Source organism: Sebastes umbrosus, chromosome 6 (assembly GCF_015220745.1).
Source record: "Sebastes umbrosus isolate fSebUmb1 chromosome 6, fSebUmb1.pri, whole genome shotgun sequence".
Taxonomy (NCBI): Eukaryota; Metazoa; Chordata; class Actinopteri; order Perciformes; family Sebastidae; genus Sebastes; species Sebastes umbrosus.
This window is the reverse complement of record NC_051274.1, coordinates 12,928,740-12,953,013: the sequence shown is the minus strand read 5'-3', so window position 1 is coordinate 12,953,013 and position 24,274 is coordinate 12,928,740. Positions and strand designations below refer to the sequence as shown.

General features: G+C 42.6%; 1 protein-coding gene across 4 annotated transcripts in view; it reads right to left on the bottom strand.

Moving 5' to 3' along the window:
* LOC119489619 (membrane-associated guanylate kinase, WW and PDZ domain-containing protein 2) overlaps positions 1 to 24,274 on the bottom strand; it is a 49,285-nt gene that overhangs the window by 20,388 nt on the left and 4,623 nt on the right. For all 4 annotated transcript variants that reach the window (XM_037772310.1, XM_037772311.1, XM_037772312.1 and 1 more), the window contains 4 exons: positions 12,665 to 12,954; positions 9,834 to 9,950; positions 3,265 to 3,384; positions 912 to 1,052 (listed from right to left, as the gene is read on the bottom strand). In XM_037772310.1, coding sequence (XP_037628238.1) covers positions 912 to 1,052; positions 3,265 to 3,384; positions 9,834 to 9,950; positions 12,665 to 12,944 — 658 coding nt within the window. In that variant the 5' untranslated portion in view covers positions 12,945 to 12,954. The remainder of the gene's footprint in view (positions 1 to 911; positions 1,053 to 3,264; positions 3,385 to 9,833; positions 9,951 to 12,664; positions 12,955 to 24,274) is intronic.

The following is a 24,274-nucleotide window of genomic DNA, read 5'->3' as shown; positions in this document are numbered from 1 at the left end:
AAACAGGAAAGGCTCTCTCTAGAGCAAATGTTTGGTTTGTCCGTTCTGGGCTACTGTAGAAACACGGCGGACTCCGTGAAGAGGGACCGCTCCCTATGTAGATATGAAGGGCTCATTCCAAGCTAACGAAAACACAACAATTCTTAGTTTCAATTCATAGTTATGAATATTATATTCCATTTCTGAGATCCCCAGAAATGTTACACACTGGTCCTTTAAGTAGGATTTTGAATGCAGAACTTTTACTTGTAATGGAGTATTTTTACATTGTTGTATTGCTACGTTTACTTGAATAAAGGATGTGAATACTTTGTCTACCACTGGTGATTAATAAGCCTTTAAAACTTTCTAACATAATAAACCACATCTGGTACAATGAGTCATCCATCACATCCAAAATAGAAAAAGTTTTGCCTCGTGAGAGAACAAAAATCCATATCGACCGTGTGTTGGCTATTCCAGTGTGAGGTGAGCCTAATGATCTAATTCAAACACTTGTCACATGACTCCCTCACCTCCATGTGTGCACACTTGCCTATCTGCTTACCTCCTTGCCTGCTCGACCTAAAGGCAGCCCGACCTTCCTTTGGAGGTGATCCAGCGATCGATGAGGCCACCGCCCCACTGAGAGTTTAGAGCATACTAATCGTGATAATGATTGATTCATTTGGGTATCAGAGACTGGAGCTATAGATAGAGGGACAATGCAGTGTTTAGCTGCTGGCCACTGTGCAGGGCTTAAGAGATAGGTTTTCCACCGTCGATATGTCTGAAAAACTATTTTAAAAAAGGGCGCCAATGACTATTTAATACTCCACTTCACATGTATGACCTTGCCCACAAATGCTGTCACACAGACCAGGTTTGGCAACACTTGCCTGACAGGCCAGAGTCATCCTCGCTGTTCTCACCGTCCTCTGCAGCCTTCTCCAGGTTGCTGAGGGATTTGCTGCGTGTGCGGAAGTTTCTGAGCAGGTTGCGGTGTTCTTGGTAGGTGATGGGGGGGCTCTCCGCGCTGATGTGAACGGGCCGAGGCGTGCCGTAGTAATTCCCTGAGACAGAGAGGGACAGGAGGAAGGCGTCTTGAGTAATGGCTTTTGCAATGAATGAAAAACTGTAAAATTGCATGGAAACGCCGGTGGTCAGTAACAGGACACAGTCTGCATTAACATGTTTATGAGTTCCAGTCTGATATGAAATAAAAGACTATATATTCAGAGATTCAGTAGCAGGGTGGCTTCATGTCATTATGCACACAAACACCCCAAACTACATGCCTGCATGTACAGTATGTGCATTATGTCTCCCCTGAGATCATCTGCTGTATATTATTCTATATTCTCAGCTCTAGCCATCTGCTCCAGCTGCTAAAGAAGAAATGAAATTACCTCCACCCCTCCATTTGGCTCATGGAGACCCAAATGGGTTGAGGGGAAACATCAGATTACTGAACTCCACAACAAGGTCACCAGCCTGCAGGCTACGGTGCCGCGCACAATGCTGCTGATACTCCCGATTGCTTCGCTGTAGCGACGTTACCGTCAATGTCGCATGGAAGGTAAGTGAGGATGACATTTATACCTCCCATTAAACTCTTATAAATTATGGATGCTAATGTATGGAGGCTTTTTAATCAGTAGTAGCACTCTGACCCTTATGGTGGGGGGAGGAGGAGGTAGCGGGGTAGACACGAGCTGAGCAACACCTGATGGCATCAATATAAAGAGATGGCAACTGACTGTCCTATTATGAACTATTTAAACCTCATTCATCACAACAAAAAACTGTTTTCAATATTTATTTATAACAGCTAGACTGGCTCTGTCCAAATGTAACAATCTATACCATCACCTCTAAAACTCACTAAAATGAACACGTCATCTTATCTTCTTGAAGTCTTTGCATCACCCTATGGTTGCCAGGCGACCAGCAGAGACTCCAAGAAGTCACTGCACCCGGCCAAGAAAAAGGGCTTTTCTCAAACCACTCCCTACACCCTCTCCCTACCGACTTCCACTCCGTTTGCACGTTCGCGTTGAGGGTCCGCCATATTAAGTGCACATCACCTAGAATATATCTTTGCACATTCCTGCCAAGCTTTCATTTTAAACAGATACATGAAAATAGTAGGCCTATTTTTAAATATTTTTATTAAGGCTGTCAAAATTAATGCGATAACAACGCGTTAACGCAAATTCGTTAACGCAAACAATCTTTCAGAGGTTGTAGCAGGCTCAGTTTAAAACTAGAGTGAAGAGAGGCATCATATGAAACTAGAAAACATAAGGAATCCATTGGTACCAACCATGTCATACTAGCTTGTCGCGAAGAAGGTTAAATAACGCTCCAAACTATTTTAGCAAGGAAAAACTGGCATAGACATTTTCAAAGTGGTCCCTTGACCTCTGACCTCAAGATATGTGAATGAAAATGGGTACCCACGAGTCTCCCCTTTACAGACATGCCCACTTTATGATAATCACATGCAGTTTTGGTCAACTCATAGTCAAGTCAGCACACTGACACACTGACAGCTGTTGTTGCCTGTTGGGCTGCAGTTTGCCATGTTATGATTTGAGCATATTTTTTATGCTAAATGCAGTACCTGTGAGGGTTTCTGGACAATATTTGTCATTGTTTTGTGTTATTAATTGATTTCCAATAATAAATGTATACACACATTTGCATAAAGCAAGCATATTTGCCCACTCCCATGTTGATAAGAGTATTAAATACTTGACAAATGTCCCTTTAAGGTTCATTTTGAACAGATAAAGAAAATGTGTGATTAATTTGTGATTAATCGGGATTAACTATTTTAATCGGTTGACAGCCCTAATATTTATTGTAATTTTTCTACATTCACTGTATGATTCTTGTTTATGCACCAAAACACCAAATTCCTTGTATGTGAAAACCTTCTTGGCATAAATATTATGTGGAGTGAATGTAATGAGTCTGCCACCTCTCTGCCCACATTGTTACTTTTGTAGCTTATTATTAGTGCTGTGTATAACAGTTGGTACGAAACCATGGTTACGAAACATTACGACAGTTTCTGTTTCCGATGAAGAGAGGGAAGTTCGTTCAAAGCTAGCCGCTGTATTTTTACCCTACACCTTAACGAGGGGTGCTTCATTTAGCTGTGACTGTGACTACAAATGGAGTAGAGAGCATCCCGTATGAGAAAGGCCCATAGTGTCAGATAAACAATTACAACAGTTATTTATTGAGCCTTAAAGGTGCTGGCAGGGTCGACCTCACCTTTGAACTTTCCACTCTCGAGCAGCGCTCCCGACTCCTCCAAGGAGAAGAACTCTTCAATGGAGACAAAGTTGTAGTCTACGCCTGAGATCTCCCCATCTCTGGGCTGTCTGGTTGTACCTGGGAGAGGAAGACAGCAGGAAATATTTTGTATGCATACATCAAAGAGGATAGAATTACCGCCAGCTCTCACGTGGATGACACGTCAATTAATCACGGCATTTTCCTCTCATCGGGGTCATGAATCTTTATTTAGTGTTTAAACAAAACAGCAACTCAGCAGACTATAAATAGTCCAAACATTACAGTTTGACAAATTACAGAGAAATAGTTCAATGAAAGGGAACAACTTCATGGATCTATTCTGGTTGTAATTAAAGTTATCAAAAGGAGTTAACACATTGAATTAGAACATTAAGTAAGGGATAATGTACATTCATGTCATTGTTGTGAAATAAACCCCAACAGGGCGGTCTTGCATCGCCCTGTTGGGGTTTATTTCACAACAATGACCCACTAGCTGGACATTATCCTGCTTATCACACGGCTACTTACTTAAGAAATCAATAATTTAACACAAAAACTGCGCCCATAGCGACGGTCTGTTATACATAGCAACGATCTGTTATAAAGAATTAACAGGCCGTAGAGCGCTGTGATTGACCAATCAGAATTGAGTATTCACAAAGCCGTGTGGTAATTGATAATAACAATTAACAGTTGACCTCTCTAATTACAGCATGATGTAAAGTCAGAGTATCTACCCACAAACCAGCATGTGCCCTTTGGTATGAAGAGCACGATGATGACGGTAGGCATTTACCAAGCCCTCTTTCTTATGAACGGATCGATAAGAACAGAATTAAACATTAATGAGGCACTGTGAGAGTCTTAAAGTCTTTCGATCACCATTGCAAAGATGGAGCTCTCAGATGATCAATGGTGTGTCATCATAATTGATTCACATTGACCTTGGCCTGCAGTGAGTCTAAACCAAAGCAGGGAAAGAAAGCATCATTACAGAAACACTGCAATGTGTTCTGTGTTTTGATCTCCCACCCACTGAATACATGCGCAGGCATGTTTAGTGTGAAATATATCACGTTTTTATATTACTCAGGAAGTCAAATCTGATGGAATAATTTTCATTTGCAAATTAAACTAAAAGGCGCCCGTTCTGACCTTGAGACAAGTAATTCCTCTCCCAAGACAAAAATCACACCAAGCCCAAACTGAGGACAAATCTGCGTCCTTCTCCTGGAGGACCACATGTGATGTCAGTGCAGGAGGGAGTCACACCCAGCTACCCTATAAAACCTGTGATTAATGCGCCGCTGTCCTGGGAGCTGCTCTCCCAGCCACAATGACACATGCAGGACTGCACAGAGCATGCACGCAAACACACACACACATGCCAAAAAAAACCCTAAATTAAACAAACACACACACACACACACTACAGCCAACTCACACATGTAGACACACAGACATTAAAGAGCAGGAGGCATCTCCATCAGCCTGACCTCTCCTTTCTGTAGCACAAAGTGAGTTTACTGTACAGTACGCGTCCCGATCAGCGACAGAGGATGAGGCACTGGCTTCTGATTTTGTGCTAGCAGCAGTTACGTTCCCACCTGCTCTGATCACAAAAGCCAATGCAAAAAAAAAGCAATTTTCATGGCTTTAGGTGGCAAAGGTATACAAACAGACAAATCAAGAATCTCAAAAAAACATTCATATATTGAGTTGAGGGCCGCAACTGACAAATATGTTCATTATCATTAATCTATCACTTATTATCTTGAGAAATTGATTGATCATTTGGTCTATAAAATGTCAGAAAATAGTGAAAAATGCTGGAAGCCGGGACGTCTGATTGTTTTGCATTTTTGCTTAAAAAATAACATATACACTTGTTAATGTAAAGGTCTTATTGATAACATTTTTATCCATCCATTATGTGTAACCGCTTATCCCATTTGGGGTCGCGGGGGGGCTGGAGCCGATCCCAGCTGACATTGGGCGAAGGCGGGGCACACCCTGGATAGGTCGCCAGACTATGACAGGGCTGACACATAGAGACAGACAACCATTCACACTCACATTCATTGAAAACCCACGCTAACACGGGGAGAACATGCAAACTCCACACAGAAGGGCCCCAAGCCGGGTTTGAACCTGTGAGTTTGAACCATCTTGCTGCGAGGCGACAATGCTAACCACTGCACCACCGCGACATTTTTATGTAGATGAATATTTATTTTTCAAATAATACATCCATAGAACCTTAATAACAGTGCAGAATAAAAGTTTGTCTTTTCCTGAAAAAAAAATATTATGATTGTGAATTAATAATTTTAAAAATTCTGGTGGGTCCAAAATGAATGTTTTGTTTATCTCTGTGGAAGATATCTGACATTTGGTTTCAACTTCTAACAAGGCTTGTGAGCCAATAGTAAAACAACGTGGTGTCTCTGGGTCGTCACTTAGTGTGGAAAAAACGGATAGAGATTGACAGTAAGTGTCTGGCAATAACTTGTTGTGAAGTGAACGCAATGGAACGGGGGAGGGAGAATGCGACATCTAGAGGCTGAATGTCAATCAATGTTATCAATAGCACCTTTAAACACTGACTAATTTTCTGTTGATCGACTAATTGATTGATTCCAGCTCTCGTTGAGTTTTCCTATGTTGTGCTCTGTGCTTCCCGGAGAAGAGATTCTGTTCGACCCTCACTTCCCGGCTCATTAGGAAACTGACTTTTGCTATTGAAAGGTGATGAGAAGGGCTGATGTGATTGCCCATCATTATAGCTCACCCTTAACTCCACCATGCTGTTACTGTATAATGTAATCCACTTTGTGCCACGCTGCACCAGGGGTTGTGTTTGCACCACCACCCACAAATATGAAAGGAAATTAGAGGTCTCGCTTTCTAATTAAAGATCTGATGGCAAATCTGATGGCATCTGACATGTGTGTGATTCTTCTCCTCCCCTCAGGACACGCAGTATCTCTCCAGCTGATGCGGTGCGAGGCAGGGATTCATTATCTATGCGGCCTCCTAGGAAATATATATGACATGTCAGCGGGTGGGAACAGGATGGATTATTGACATCTTCTTCTTCCCCGCCAGTCCCTGCAGGCGCCGTGCGCTGATCCCCCGAGAGAGGGGTGAGGTAGGGATTGAAGAGGTAATTACACAGATCTCGGTATCAACACCAAGAGAGAGCTGTCTGTCAAGATCATTGCACACAAATAGCTAACAAAGAAGTTGAAAAGGCCACAGACGGTCTCGCCTGACAACGCCAGAGCGAGCACATTAGCTAAATGATGATGTCTCTTATCTCTGACTCACTCCGAAGACAATTAGAAAAGTCTTTTATGGAGGAGACGGAGAGACACAGCCAGCCTTGAAGCCATGACTTTGGCTCTGAATCATCCAAGGGCACATGTACAAACGGTTAAAGCGATTACACAAATGTGGATGGGAAAGTTCAGGAGGGTTAATGTAAAGTCTTCTACATGGAAATTACACGAATGAGGGAACAAAAAAGGGGAGTTTTTATTCTACATGTGAAACAGGAAGCTTTATTATATATAATGGTTTGTTTTACTGGACTGAACACATTTACCTGCTCCCCAAAGGCTCCACAGTAAGCATCCTGCCTGCTCCAGCGCCATTAGACTGCAGCCAGCCACTCCTCCTCTTTGGCAATAATAGACATTTGCTTTTAATTTAATTCCCCCCTCCCTCTACATTATTGATACTGTAGCTTGCATTTACTTAATTCTGTCATTCATTTCCATTTTTATGCACTGCCCTCCTGACTGAGCCTTTGTAATGATATTTCTTGCATCAATGCCAGCTCCAACATCACAGAACATTGTCTCATCAAAAGGATTCAGGGGACTGACGTACTCTCTAAATAGCACAGCAATACTAAGCCGTAGTTTCAGAAGAAATAATAGCATCGAAATTTTAAAAAAATCAAAACTGAGTCCTCGTCATTCTATCTTTGCATTCCCCTCAGTAAAAACATTTAAAGACTTGAACTATGCTCATGCGCCTCCGAGGCTAATTAATCTTTATCTTAGGAATGTCAAAGTTTTAATTATCAACAAAATAACCAACTACAGCAAAGAGTCTCTTGAAACAGGAGGAACGTACATATGATCCTGAAGGGGGCCACAATGAGCCGCTGATGAAAGCTCCTCAGCATCAAGCACAGCTGCCTCCTCCATGGAAAACAACAACAACAACAAAATCTGCTCCTATACAGTATATCTATGAGTGGTCTGAAAATGAGACTTTCCGAGCCGTCTCGGGGATCGAGCTAGTATGCGTGTGTCGGTATCGGCATGAGAACAACGGCATCTTACTCCAACTGACATCTCGAGCAGATCAGAGGATTACACACCCAGAAGGGGCTGAGCCCGCCTCGTTGTCACTCTCACTAAAAGAAAGCACTCAGAGATGGGAAGTTGTTTCTAAAGTTTGACACCACCGGCAGGGTGGACTGCTTTATTTAGTATATTTCTAAATATTGTGCCAATGAGTACAGCGTCTTTAGAATAAAGTCTACAACCTCCAAACATCGATTTACTGATTGATCTAAATTTGTATATGCCAATCCTCTTTTATCCATCCCATTCTCTTTATTTGTTGACTATTTATTTGGGCAATTCACTCCCTGAGCAGCTGCTTGTAGATGCACGCATACATGCAGGGCTAAGTAATGAGAAAGTCTGATATGAATAAAACTGCAATTATGCCATAATATGAATATGCATGCTGTAATTCTTGCGCCATCGCGGGAGTTATGACCTGTGCCCTGTCCTGTCAGCGAGTGGGTTGTGTGTCGTGGTGGCAGACTGTCCCACATGACCTACTTCCTGGACTAAAGGAGAGATTAGCAAACAACTCCACACTGCCACAGAAAGGTTAAGACTGCGGGCACACTATAGGTGGTCCGTCTCCTCCGTACTACCACCTGGACGAGAAAAAAAGCATAACAGACCGACGCAAGTCAGAGAATTACATCAGAAGCACAGATCTTTCTGAGAAAAACCCTGCACGGCTGCTGCTATATCCTCTCCGGTGACGTCACATCATAGAGGATTAAGATAGCAACAGATGTACTACAACTAGCTGCCTTTGGCTGCCATTGTGCTGGATTCATAAGCATCAAAATGAAAACTGCTTGTGTCGACCACGGGCCTCTTTTTCAGGGGATGATACAAAAGCTGCACTAATAGAAAGAACCTGTCAAACACATTTAATACCAACTTACCAGCACCCAAACAAAGTAATAGCCTGGAGCACAGGGGTGAGGATTGTGAGGGGGAGACTGCCACGGAGGATAAACCCAGTGTTGTGACAATACAGCCTGTTGCTATGGAAATGTCCAAACGGATTGCACTTTCATTTTCTGTCTCACTTTAATCTGATAATGTGTCAAGTTATTTTTTCTTCATTATTTCATTAAATCACCTCAGTTCAGCTTGCACATACTAACACAAGAAAGTGTGGAAAACAGTTCTGTAGGCTTAAAAGCCAATTAACACCAAGTTACTCACATGGTGGCAACCGTTAGATGTGTTATCAAAAAATTAATGCAGTCCGTAACTTAAAGGGCAACTCCTGTATTTTTCAACCTGGACCGTTTTCCCATGTTTTTGTGTTGAAGTGACTAATGGGGACAACAATTTTTGAAATTGGTCCAGTCAGTCCGGCTCAGATTGTCATTATAAGTATCTGATAACATAATGGAAAGGACCCCACAGAGAAATAAAATGTTTTTCTTTACCTTTTGCTTGATCCGCTCTGTTTGTTATTGTGTGTCTCTTTTGACAATCCACGTTGTCGAAATCAGCAAAATATTCAGCCATGACATTGAAAATCTTTTAGATAGCACTAAGCTACGCTTTCTGTACTCCAACACAACAAACTCTGACAACACCGGTGTCCCATGGCACTCCTCTCTCCACTCACTCACGTTTCCACTGTTGTCTTCCGGCAACAAGTCATGACACAATGACAAACAGACCAGATCAAGCAAAAGGTAAGAACATTTTTTTATTTCTCCGTAGGGTCCTTTCCACAATGTAGTCAAACACTTATAATAACAATCTGAGCCTGTCAGTGGCAAAAACAAACACTTTTAGTGGATGTACATTGAAGGGGCGGAATTGCCCAGAGCGATTAATTTGCAGTCTGTTATCAGCAGCCGTCTGCAGCGCTCTCCCTCAATACTGGACCAATTTCAAAAATTGATGACCCCATTGGCCACACAAAAACATGAGAAAATTGGGTCCAGGTTGAAAAAATACCAAGGCTACCCTTTAAGAGAGATATACCTGGATGGATTAATATCGTGAGCACGGTGAAAATGTACTTAATATTAGGCTTAAACGTGAAACATACACTATTTGGGCACTTGAGAGTAACAGGACAAAGCTCTGCACAGGAGACTTAAAGGATATAATGACACCTAAAATATAAAGACAAGGTATATAGAGAGATACAGTATATTGAAGGCAGGAAGAGAAGCACAAAATGGGACTCACAAGGTACAGCGCGGAGGTAGAGGTTCTCTCTGATGACCTGCTGAAGCTGACTGTCCACTGAGCCGGGTGTGAAACACTTGCTCAGATACAACCTGAGATCCTTGCACAATGATGAGCCTGAGGGAAGGGCAAAGATACAAGTGTGGCAGGAAGAAGAAGCAGAGAGAGAGAGAGAGATGGGGGGAGGAGAGAGACATTAAGAAATCAGCTCAGTAAGCACTAACACCAATGGTGTAAATTAACTCTAAGATTTGTTTGTAGCCCATCAAATAAGACCGGAATTTATTTAAACTTTTACTGCTGCCGGGTTTGATTTAACACCATCATTTTACAACCTAGACATTCAAATTCACACCCACTGATCGCTCTATATCACCTCACATAGATCCTGAGTATAAAATGTGTTTCCCCGACTCCCTCATGCATATATAACAACCCACTGAGGTTAATTGCTCCAGACACAAACAGTTGAGGCTGTCACCAGGAGAGGCAGAGATGATCAGCTTCCTCCATCTGATCTCTTAATATCATCTCAAGTGCTTTACGGCCTCTGATGACAGGTCGCTTGCTGTTATGGATCGGCGGAGAGCGTCTTGTAGCTTGACAGACGACCACTCTGTCGGTGCTTCCCCTTACAGGCTGCCGCCCAGCTATCCACGCCCCTGTCACCCACCCACCCTCCCGCCCCCGCCGTCTGTTACAGCGGCTCTGCCCAGTATAGCGGACTGAATTGTGTGCTATTAAAAAACGTCACAGTGGTGTAACTTTATTACTGGAGGCAGTCATCTGCACGTACATACGACTGGCCTCTGCTGCCTGTAAAGGGAAATGAATGTAGCCAGCTGCCTTTTAGGGGAAATTATGGGCTTCTGTTCATCATGTGAAACAGCTGCTTTTTTTCTTGTCTGTTGAAGAGCAAAATTCAGATCTCGACATCAGCTCTCTGAAACTGAATGAGCCGACAATGCCTGGATGTTGTGAAGAATTTGAATGGTGCAAACCTTATGGACTACTAGGGGAGGGAAAGCCCCACAATACGTTATTATCACTGTTCTTAAATCACGATAGGATCTTATTGGGATTTTAAACATTTTGCGATATGCTGAATATAAGTAGGGCTGTCAATCAATTAAAATATTGAATCACGATTAATCGCATGATTGTCCATAGTTAATCGCGATCAATCGCAAATTATTCACACATTTTATATCTGTTCAAATTGTGCCTTAAGGGAGATTTGTCAATTATAATACTCTTATCAACATGGGAATGGACAAATATGCTTGCTTTATGCAAATGTATGTATTTATTATTGGAAATCAATTAACAACACAAAACAATGACAGATATTGTCCAGAAACCCTCACAAGTACTGCATTTAGCATAAAAAATGTGCTCAAATCATAACATGACAAACTCAAGCCCAACAGGCAACAACAGTGTGCAGTGTACTGACTTGATTATGACTTAAAGTGGACATAAAGTGGGCATGTCTGTAAAGGGGAGATTCGTGGCGACCCATAGAACCCATTTTCATTCACATATGTTGAGGTCAGAGGTCAAGGAACCCCTTTGAAAATGGCCATGCCATTTTTCCTCGCCAAAATTTTGCCTAAATTTGGAGCATTATCTAGCGTTCTTCCCGACAAGCTAACATGGTTGATACCAATCGATGACTAATTTCATATGATACCAGTATCTTCACTCTAACTTTTAGACTGAGTTAGACTGAGTTATATAATAAGAGATCAATACTTGACGTCTGTGTATCGATACAATATTGCTACGCAAAATATCACGATACTATGCTGTGACGATTTTTTCCCCACTCCTATGGGCGACCAATAAAGCAAGGCAGTCAGATGCCAAGGATAATAGCAATACAAAGAACTAGGGCTGCGCTGTCAGAAATCACTGAAGGAAACTTTAAAATTTGTGAACATTTGATGGACAAATAACATAACTATACTCTTTGTTTCTGTCCACAGAGCACCCGTATCAGTGCTAAAACCTTGCCTCTCTGGGGGATGTATCCTGGTGTCCTGTATTTGAGCGGCTGGCTTGGAGCAGAGGGAGTTGTAGTAGGAGTAGGAGTAGGAGGAGGTGTGCTACAGCACCATGGCGCATCAGCTCATCCATCACTGTCCACGCTACGCACAGTCAAGCTGCCCGGGGAGGGCCGGACCGGCTTCAGAAAAGATAATGGATCTACCAGCAGCGGACGGACCAGGAGCAAAGGTCCCCATTTACACCCCCTGCAGCCAAATCGGCTATCAATCTGGCGAGCAAGGCCATCGGGAGCGGTGGTCAGGTGACACTCTGGTGACATATTGCTCTGTTCAGAGCAAACATAGACATCCGTTACCCCCAGCCCCTCTTAAACATCAAGGCCTCTTGGTGACAGACAACTATATCGCCACACTCTTGTCATGTGTCATCAGCAATTTTGACTTGCTACCCGCATATTGACCGATCGCCTTGACACATCCAGACTAATTGACGAGTGCAAAGCAGCATCAGAATGCTACAGGCTGCAGATTTGGCTTGTGAGGGTTATTGTGCAACATTATTATGGATGACAGCTTGGGCGCCAGTGTAACAGATTGTTTGGGTGTTGTCCGATGAAGTGTAAGTGCAATGGTGTGCAACATAAACAGCAACAAGTCAAACTGTCGGCAGTGTTCATGAAAGGATTAAAGATTGAATGCATTATTGTGGGCGTTGTGTAATACATAAAGTCCATTAGCAGTCTGTTATGTTCACACCTTTCCTTGACTGTGTGGTGATTACTTACACGTCTATCAAAACAATGAGCTAATGCTGAGTCATACCTGGTGACACAGTCTTGATGCGGATTGGATGGGGGCAGGAATTGAGGACGCCACGGACATCTCCTAATGTCATCCCTAACACTGGCGTTCCCCCGATCTCTAGGATGATGTCGCCCACTGTGAGTCCGCCCCCCGGAGCCGACGTGACAAAAGGAAACTCTCCATAATCCGCTCCTCCACCAATGGCGATCCCCAGCTCCCCCGACGAGCCCAGCAAGGGGACGAAGCTGTCCTGCACCTTGGAACGCCAGTGCAGCTTCTTCACCGCTGTCTTAGACATGGCAAATGAGCTGGAGCAGAAAAGGAAACAGGATTGGAGGGTGAGCACAAGGTGTGAGACAAGTACAAAAGTGTCAATTACATAACAAGCGGGACGTGAAAGATCCTGTGACTTCACGCAGAAGATTGTTTTGCTATTTAACCTTTGTCAGTTGTCGACGTCTGAGGTCTGGGGAGTTGCAGTGTTCAGAATTGGCAAAAGTCATGAATAATTCCAGCTTAATGGGCGTTTTCTCTGAGAGCATGGGAGCCAGGAACAACACAACACATGGGAACTGCGCCTTTGTTTTATGCAAATATACTACAGCACCGTCCATGACTGTCCACCCAAGACGCAGAGAGACATTCCCTCACGGTCACTGCGCTTGCTGGCTTGACATGTTTTCATGTAAACACACAACATAGGAGTTAGTGCACATTCCAGCACATCTTCAGTCACATGGGAAAATCTAGTTTGCGTTCGATAAAAGGATGCGGGTCATTGTATGCACACATGTTTCGACAGGTGAGCTAAGTCAAACACTGCAGTACTCAGAATCATTGCTGTATCTACAGTGATGCATGATACTTTTGCGCAAATATAGATTTTTATAGATTTTTCTGGACAATGAATAATTACCCCGTTTGTTTGTATTCTCTACGACAGATTCTCCTATTGTCTGCTCAGTGTGTTTTGCTGCAAAATGTTTCCTGGGGAGCAGCTGGGTGTCTGAGTGTGTGTGTGTGTTTGGGCTGAGGATGTGGCTGACATGGTGAAGATTTGTTTGAGTCGACAGTGGCTTGACAGCTGTGATGTCCGGAGAGAGCGGACGATGTTCCTCAGCACTGTCACCTTGACACACTCACACAGATACACAAGACAAACATGGCATATAGATTACATGAAAGAGGAAGCTCATTGTAAAAGTTTGACAATTTGGGAAATCGTATTCGTTGGAATCCACTCTCATCTGTTAAATGTGGATGTGTACAGCTTAGCTTAGCATAAAGACTGGAAGCAGGGGGAAACAGCTAGCCTGACTCTGTCTACCTACCACCTCTAATAACCATCAATTAACACATTGTTTCCATTTTACAAGGGGTTATGTCCAAAAAAAATAGACCAATAAATTGGCCAGGCCGATATTAGCTTATTGCAGATGCATCGGTATTGGTTTATCCATCCATCCATTATCCGTAACCGCTTATCCCATTCGGGATAACATTGACAGCTGACATTGGGCGAAGGCGGGGTGCACCCTGGACAGGTCACCAGACTATCACAGGGCTGACAGATAGAGACAGACAACCATTTACGCTCACATTCACACCTACGAGCAATTTAGAGTCAACAATTAACCTAACCTTTAGACTGTGGAAGGAAGCCGGAGAAAACCCACGCTAACACGGGGAGAACATGCAATCTCCACATTTGAACCTGCGACCCTCTTGCTGTGAGGCGACAGCACTAACCAATGCACCACTGTGCAGCCCCAGTATTGATTTATATGTTGGCAAATAGGTAACAAGCAATTACATTGAAGAAATGACAAACTAGGTGAGAGCTAATTCAGAGACAGTGTCACCAGCTTGTGGACTGGAGAGAACTGACAAGTTTCATGATATTTGAACTATAATATGTCCTGCTTGGTATGTATCTCGGTCTTGGATTTTGGGATCTGTATCAAGATTGTTTGTTTATAGACAAAAAATATACAGTATATCCGATATATCATTATCTGAATTACTTAACTTCCAAATATCAATATCAGTATCGGCCTAAAAATCCAATCTGCTTCGGTTGTACATATTAAACAAACCAGATATATCATGTTAGCTTCAGAGGTCCTGGTAGGTGGATTCTTTTTAGCCATGCTAGCTGTTTCACCCCTGCCTTCAACCTTCTCCTGGCTGTATCTTCATATCTAATGAAGAGTGATAAGAGTGGTATCAATTTCCTCATCTTAGGCAAGAACACAAATAAGCGTGTTTCCCAAAATGTCAAACTACTCCTTCAAACGTACTTTGGAACACCTGCTAATAGAAACTCGCTCAAATACAATATTCCTAATGGACAATCTTGATCTCCAGTTACATTGTGGTCAGGAGATTAGCAATTACACATCACTTCACTAAGATCCAATCCTCTTAAGCGACTGTGTGACTATGACGACCCTCGCCTCGGCTGGGTGGGGATAACACCGCCAGGGCTTCCCTGAGTACAACACCCGGCCCAGCCCTAAGCAGGGGCACCCTGGGTCCTTTGGTCCAGCAGGCCTAATGAGACTGCTTTAAAGAGTGAGAGAGGGACAGGATATAGCTGATCCTTTCCACTTGACTGGTCACTCAACTGGCAGATCTGACAGTGATCCAATTCTTCCATCCTCTCTCCTAGTGCTCGACCAAAAGAGGGGGTCCCTGGTGGCTTTTTATATACAGAGACGGACAAATGAGGAACACGAAGGCAGTAGAGACATTAGATAAGAAAAAACAGAAATAGAGTGAGAATGAAATGTGTAACTATGAAATACAGATGGATTGTGTGTGTTTTTGTCCCACACTCTGAGAGTAATGGGAGAAAAAAGGGAAGCACAGAGGTCAGATGGAGATCGAGAGGCGCCACACAGCCTGAGGTTGGCATAGGACTCACTTGTTTGACCTTGCAGGACTTGCAGCTCAGGCAACATGAGTCAGAGTTTGGGAAACAGTTGAGCCGGTTCACCGAGAACCCAAAAACACACAACTTGCATTTCAGTCCTGGTTCAAAGCCAACGCTGTCACTGTTGCTCTTGCACATTTGAATAAAACGCGATCGAACAAGTAGGGCTGTTTACGCCGCCATGTTTCAACCTGAAATTATGCTTATCACTTCATCCTTGCCAAACAGTGCCCCCAGTCCCTCTCTCTCTACCCCACTGTGAAACCTTCTGCGGCAACATTGTCGACCTGCTTCTCCAAAGCCAGCCAGCCGTCCTCCCACACAGAAAACACAGCGATACAGCTTGCATTAAGTGTGTCGTGAGAAGGGAATAAAAACAAAAGCATCAACTTTTTCCATCTAATCTGAACAATAATTCCATAAGCCGTTAGTCTCTTCATGCTTGATGTAAAGATTTCTCTGAATTCCTCAGCAGTTGGAAGCGATGATTAAAATGTGAAGAATGAAACAGCTGATAGGTCTGGGGTATTATCCTGTCCTGTTGGGCCTACACAGTCACAACGCGTGTCTACATTATCCGCATGGAGGCAGAGCGTGTCGCCTGAGCTGTAGCTGTTGTCTTGACCTCCTGCGTCTGATGGGGGTTTAATGAGCCACAGCCTGTCAGGTCCGCTGAAGCCTGGACTCGTCCCGCCGCAGACACACCCTGACACTGCTGTGCTCTCCCTCTGCTGCTGGTGTTGATGCTACAAACGGGCCCTGCACATTCATCTTACTGTGTGCACTAAAAACACAGTGCTAGACAATCAAGACTGGGGAGGAATGCACTGCTTGTGACAAAGTTATCTCATCAAATTCAGACTCAGGCATGTGACTCTGTGTAACTCAGTGGACTATTAAGTAAACAGTCATTTGAAATGAATACAATTTTAATGTAACCTTAAACACACTGGATTTGCTTTCAGGACCATTAAACCATCATACCGCGCTTCTTTATTTCAAAATGGCAATAGGCCTATGTGACAGTAAAGTGATGAGAAGGTTATATGATGACCTTTTCTTTACTCACTCATACTGTTTCAATTTAAAACAAGACAGCCATGCCAGCAGCAAAGAAACACATATTGCCAAGAAGTGAAAGTCAATTGTTTGTTCCACTGCAACATCAGCACCCAGCATCAAAGCTACGCCTCTGCCATTTTGGACTGAAAGCGACTGTCGTACGCCAGTAAAACGTTCGCCTAAAAAGTAAAACAAAATTATTTCTATTCTATTGTTATATTCTACCGAAATGGTCTGTGTTGAACAATAACATATTATAAATATAATAAGCCGCTTTTCAGTCCAAAATGGCAGCAGCGGTTGTCTCTTTGCTTCTATACTGTTTGTTAGCAGCTCTGTGAGGCTGTACTTAGGTAGTGATGCTTTGAGTCAGCATGCTAATACACTCACAGTGACCTTTGCTAACATTGGCTTATCTTAGTTTAGTGTGTTAGCATGCTAACGTTGACTAATCTTAGTTTAGTGTGTTAGCATGCTAACGTTGACTAATCTTAGAGTGAGTTCCAATACTTCCGTACTTACATTTACTATTCTGAGTGCATAAGTGCGTTCACACTGGGAAGTACGGCAAAATGCAGTGCACTCAAAGTACCCGGATGTTGTACTCAAAACGGTCAGATCGTTGAGTGTGGAACGCTGGACACTTCTCACACTCAATTGTCGCCATCTTGGCTACGTAACTGAAGGGGCGGGACCACGACCACTATTCAAACATACGTAGATAACAGAATAAAACAATACGTAAACATACCGGTGCATTTTCAGCCAACAGGAGGACACATCGTAGGCGTAGGCGATGACATTGGAAACGTTATTTCCACTTTGCTTTCATATTTCTCTTCAACAAAGCTGGCATATATTTTGGCGATTAGTGCACGGGTAAAACCTGAAGGAGGCAGCAGTGCAACACAAAGGATGCCAGCTACCGTAACACCCCGAAGAAGAAGAAGATATTTTGGCGGGTAGCGAGCCGCGGTGAAATGTTGCGATCGTCATTTCCGGTAAGTGTGCCGCAGAGTATTCGATTTGAGACGACCCTTCCCCGCTGAAATTTACGCACTACTCAAATAAGTACAGAGTGCACACAGTGCACTACATTGAAGTGTACTTCTCAGGAAGTACATGGATTGGAACACACTCACGTGACCATGCTAACATTGGCTAATCTTAGTTTAATGTGTTAGCATGCTAACACTGGCTAAAACTGAATTACCCCAAGAGATAATAATAAAGTATATCTTCTTATATCTTCTTCAAGGTTCTCTATGCAGAATTCAGAGCATATCTTTGTCTCCCCAAGGCTTTAAACACGGCGACGGTTTTGCCGGCGGCTAGCAACTAATGGTGCTAATAGTGCTAACAATGCAAACAATGGCAACAGTGCTGACAGAGCTAACTGTGTTTACTTGAGGGGGATCCGAAGGGTGGATGCTACACTTCCGCGACGACACCTTTATCAGCTGTAACCACCGTATGATCACAGTGCAGAGCAGTGGCCGTGATATAGCCATAAGCACTAAAATCCACACATGGCCAGCCCGGCTATGTCAACAAAGCAAGGAGAAACTCAGATTACAAACCCAACACACACAGAGGGAGAGTGACTTCATTCTCTGCTGGCAGACATTACACCTCTATATCTTTACATAGCAAATAGTTGTTTGCTGCTATATCAATGCTCTGGATAAGGAATTTAGCACCTTTTAATTATTAATAAAAAGAGAATATGATGGGATAAACAAATAAAATGTTTGACCTGATGATGGCTCCAGATTAAAAGTCAGAGGATCACCAAAGTTATGAATTACAATTCATCCTGGGGGAACATGAATGTCTATTGAGATATTTCACAAAAAACATGACAACCTCATGGTGCTGGAGGAAAAGGCAGGGGATCATGAAAGAGCGTAGGATTTATCATCTGGGAACCATGAATGTTCGTAGGTAATTTCATGAAATTTGTGCATGACTATAACACTAGAGCGTCCAGAAAGGGTCAGTTTGTACTGCCTCATCCTAGAACTAACGCCGTATGATCTTTTATTCATAGATCAATTTCTCTCTGGAATAATTTGCCTCAAAGTCTCTGCTGCATTGTTAGTCAGCGTTCAAAAAGAAATTCCATCTAAGACTGTAATTCGTTTGCTGTGGTGGTGTTTGTAGTTTGTTTTGTTTGGCATGCTATCTCCTAGTTTTATCTGTAACTAGTTATTTCTAAGGTTTTTATTCTTGTATTTGAATGTGTTTGTATGCTCTTAATGTGGATCCCAGGAAGATTAGCTGGTTGCTATGGCACCAACTAATGGGGATCCTTAATATAATCAAATCAAATCAAAGTGGTTTGCCGACCGTCATTGCGATCCCTAGAGCCGAGCCACTATATTACTGAAGATGAATTATATAGAGCCAACAATAGAACTATTAGATAAAAAGGAGGACACAATATGGTTTCAAGGATATCTAGCCCTATAAAAAGCATGCTCTATTGAGATTTCTGACCTTTAGGTCAGGAAAGAGCTGACCAACACAGATCTTGTTTCACTGACTTCCTCTCCACCAGAGACCTGCTCAGGATCTCTACAGTCTGCAACCCCGGCCTTCCAGTGTAATTTCAAACCACAGCAATCTGTCAATGGCAAAAACACACATCCTCTTGACTTCGAGGCTATTCTTAGGGGTTGTTCTTTATTTACTAACCATATTTGTTTGAATCAGAAAGCATAAAGCAAATGCTCAAGGCTGTTATGACTCGGTGTGTAGTACAAACAGCTGCGCCACACTGTGTTTTCTGTTTGAAATATGCCTTTTAGCCCAGAATTGCAGAAATACTCGAGCTTGTCCTGTCCTGAGAACATTCATTGTTCTTAGCTAATTAACCACAATATTTACATTTTCCACTAAAAGAGAGACAAACTGCTTCATCTTAACAAACTTAACATCCCAATTAATGCACTGTAATAATACCTTATGGTGCAGCAGTGCTATCGCTAAAAATTCAGGTCCTATAAATTCTAGTTGGGGCCATTTTTTACCCTTGCAGCTCATAGTCAGGAGCAAAACATCTTTATTACAGGACAAATTAACCAAGCCGTTATTTCAGGTTGGATCTCGAGGGTGATCATTTATTAAAGTTACACAGATGAGCTTTGCCATGGAGCTCAATAATTCAATGTCAACTTGAAGCAACGAATCAAGGACATGAGGGAATAGCACTTGACATTGGAGCGGAGAGCGCCTTGAAAGACCTTCAGGAAAAAAAGGGGCGTAGGCAAAACACAATTAAGACGAGTGAATAATTGAATTGCTCGGCAGACAGAAAGTAGCTCTGGCAACGCGGAGAAGAAAACAACAACTTGTCTTGACAGATTTATCCAGGAAGTCCAAAGTGCACAAGCTTTCATTTGAAACAACACATCTGCATGACTTTCACCTTTATTTGGGCAGCTCAACACCTATTCTAACATGTATCAGTAACATGAGTGAGGCTTTCTGGTGAATGCAGTGACTGTCAGCTCTTGTGATCCTCCCCATGTTCCTGATGTCTATCTAGATGCCGGCCCTCATCCCCATCAAAGCTGTCTCTCAGCTGGTACATCGCTCTCTGACATAATCGGCTTTGACCGCGGCGGAGTTTACTAAACTTCTGCAAAGACGGGAAACTTTTCACACAATCAGCTTTGAGCTGAGATGTTGCTCTAATTCAGCTCCCAGTGTGATTGTCTAACTCTAACTGTGCATGTCACTGAACAGCTTTACATGAGCAGCAGAGTGGGTTTACACGCTCATAAAAGCTTCTGTTGGTTGGACTTGGTGGTGGAGCCATTGTTCGCTCCGTTGTCCGCTTTCTGTTTCCGCTCTAAATGAGGTCTATAGGATAATGAAATCAGCCTGTTCAATTAGCTCAGCTACAATGCTCCATGAGCTTATTTGGTATTTTATGCATGCTCGCTGAATGTTCAAGACAGCGAATAGTTGTCTTTGCTAAATGTGGATTTCGTAGAATATTGATGAACCGACTGTGTGTTTTGTCAGCTAGAATGTGACCAGCATGCCTAACGGCTCCATTTGTTGCTCTCTCTGCAAGTGCAAAGACTCGAGGTTCTTTATAAGTCTGCATAAGGCAGACCAAAGTCAGCACGACTGATGGTTACATAATAAAGTCACCACGTGCACTTCGCTGAATACCCAAAGGTAACGTTTAAGAGAGCAGTCGTCAGTACACAGTGGCCGCCAGTGTGAATAATAGCTTAAAACAATTACGGTAATTTTGTTAATTGCTGATTAGTTGATCGACAGAATCAAATAATCATTTTATTCATTCATAAAGGAAAAATTACCAAATATTTTCTGGTTCAAGTTTCAAGAATTTGCGGCTCTTCTTTCTTGATATCATTGTATATTGAATTAGAGCTGCAACTATTGATTATTTTCAATATCGATTAATCTGCTGATTATTTTTTCAATGAGTCAATTTAATTGTTAAGTACATATAAAATGTCATTCCAACTTCTCAGAGACCAAATGTCTTGTTTAATCCAACAAGTCCACAACCCCAAAGTTGTTCAATTAACTGTCATAATGACAAATCCTCACATTTGATAAGCTGGTACCTGCAGCTGTTTGGCTTCTTTTTTTTTCTTTTTTTTTTAAATTGACTGAAATGGTTAATTGCTTATCAAAATAGTTGCTGCTTACTTTTTAATCAATTAAACGGCTAATGTCAGCTCTAAATTGAATATTTTTGGGCTTTGGTCTGCTGATCAGATGAAACAAGCAACTTGATGATGTTACTTTGAGCTCTCAGAACTTGTGATGGGTCTTTTTTTTATTATTTATCATTACAATTTATAAACTTAACAATGAATCGATTAATAGAAACATAATTGATAATGAAATAATAGTTAGTTAGTAGCAGACATATTTGATAGGAAAGCATTATACTAGGTCTGCAACTAAGGACTATTTTTTTTACTATTGATTATTTTGTTGATTATTCATTCATATTCATGTTGTCCATTCATCTAAAAAGATATCACATTGTGGAAAATACCCGTCAGGAATTTTTAAAGCGGAAGGTGACATCTTCAAATGTCATGTTTTGTCTGACCACCAGTCCAAAACCCAAAGATATCTAGTTAAGTGTCACATAAGACAAAGAAAACCAGCAAATCCTCATAACTGAGAAACTGGAGCCAGTGAATGTGAAACGTTTCTGCTTCAGAAATGACTTAAACCATTAATTAATTATCAGAATGTTGCTGATTAATATTAAATCTAAGCTTAACATCATCAAACTTTAAAGCTTTTCCACCAATGATGAAAAACAAAGATTGCATAATGAAAATCAGTTAGCCCTCGAGTTGCAAACGAGGTGCAGCACAGGTGAGGAAATCAACAACGAACCCTTAACTTGAACCCATCACCTACACATCCAACACTAAGCTCATCTCACTCTAACCTATAGTGAAGCACACTGCTCCTAATCTTACAGCATCCTCCCACGACGGCTGGTGCTGGAGGTCAGACATGTTAGGCATCTTAAATAACTGGTGACCTTAAACTCATCTGAACGAATAGACTGGTGGTGATGGAGCAGCAGGCAGACGGGAAAATGCACAAGAACACTCTCCGACTTCGCCGTCTTCTTATCTGACATCTGCTCCCTGACCTCTCCCGCCCAACATTTACACTGTGCACTGCGCGAGCAACGTGGGGTGCACTAAAGCTCCCTGATGCTCACTCACTTTCAAATCTAGGGCACGGGAGTGCTCGACACAAAACAGACAGCAGTGGCAGATTTAAAAATAAAAGATTAAATGCTTGTGGGTTGAAAAAAAGAAAAAAAACACAAAATATCTCCCTCTGTCATACAACGGTGGCGTAAACACGCACGGAAACATCTCTCTCAATACAAGAAAAAGCTGATAAGAATACATGGAATGAAAAGTACATCCGCTATGCTCTGATATAAATCCACAATCTATTCATGTGTGTGATTTTATTAAAGCTGACTACATACAAAGGGACTTAGTGTAAGATTGAAACATTGTTGAGCATTGCAATGACACACACCTGGCTGGATAACACAGTGATGTTCCCCTTTGGGGAAACAGTATCTTATAACGTCACAGGATCAAGGTCAAGGCGGGGGTCACGTGTTGTGTACACACCGCTCTTCTGAGGAACACCACTATGACAACAACAGGTCCTCTCACTCAATCTGCCAGGACGCATCAGAGACGAGCTCTCATCAGGAAGAGAGAGAGAGAGAGAGAGCGGTTTAATTAAACAGAGCAAATCAGCTTCTTCACAATGATGATGGATAAGAGAGTCAGAAATGGGAAAAGCTGGGAGAAAATTAGGCACATTAAAAGGGGAATGATACAGAAAATGAAGCCGGTGGCAGCTTTTGAAGGAAAATGGATTAAAACAGTAGAATAAACACAGAGGAGGGTGTGGTAACCTTATGAAAAGAGTGGCTGAAATCATAATAACAAAATGAAATATTCATGAGGAAACGGAGGGGAGGTTGAGTTCACTATAATGAGCATTTTTGTGAGGTCGCAGTTGGTAACCTAAGCAGGCCCTCAAGTGTGCGAGAGTGTGTGTGTGCAAGAGAGATACTGCTGATTCAGTAGGGATGGGTGAAGGTGACCCTCGCCTGCTCCCGCTGCCTGTCTCACCACCTGATATTGATCCCAGTTGTCCAACTCAGATCTGACTCAAGGATACATGGATTCATTGCCGTCTTGACATCTCAAATATGGCACTGTGTAAATCGTAAGTCCACACACTATCATTGATTAGTTATTGATTCGCCACCTCAGTCAGAGTCTAACCACTTAACAGCGGGCTTATCCGATCCAAATTGAATCTCGGCCTTTATGTATAGAGGCAGGGACGCGAGCTGTGCTGGCGGTCCCCGCATGGGAACGTTGTTTTTGAAATTTCACTCCACATGAACTGTTGAGAACTAAGAATAGTGCAGGCTACAACCGCAGAATCCAAATGCAGTGGCTGGGAGCAAAGGTTTGGACCACAGATGGGAGAATGTGCCTGCGTAGCCCTGCCCTGTCAAGGGTAAACTGCCTCGAACACACAGCACACACACACATGCACACTTTGTTTTCACCACACCTTAAAACAGCTGCATTAATATGCATGATGCCGAAGGACACAGGAGGTATGTAATTAGACAATCAACAACTCCCAGGTGACGTTCATCACTACGACAGGAGGAGAATTGCACCTCACTTTATCCTCCTCGCTTATTAGCAGCAAGAGCCGAGTCATGTTCGTACGTCGACATGCATTTCCACTTACTGACGCTTCAAACTTGGGCTGAGAGCTGGAATCAAAAGGAGGACAAATGCGGGATGACACCCAAAAGGCTTTGCTTAGTTAGAGTGCAAAACAGGTGCCGAGCTGAGGAAGGGTGAGGACCGGAGCAGCATGAGAGCATGAGTGTGTGTGGACAGTCTAACACCACACGTACTCTCCTTCCCGTCCAACAAATTAATGATTCATTACAACAACAGCATAACCTTGACTGCTCTCCAAATCCACAGCAATGCACACTACTATTAAGTCAGGGTCAAGCATCCATCACTTCGAAACAAGCTCCCTAATAT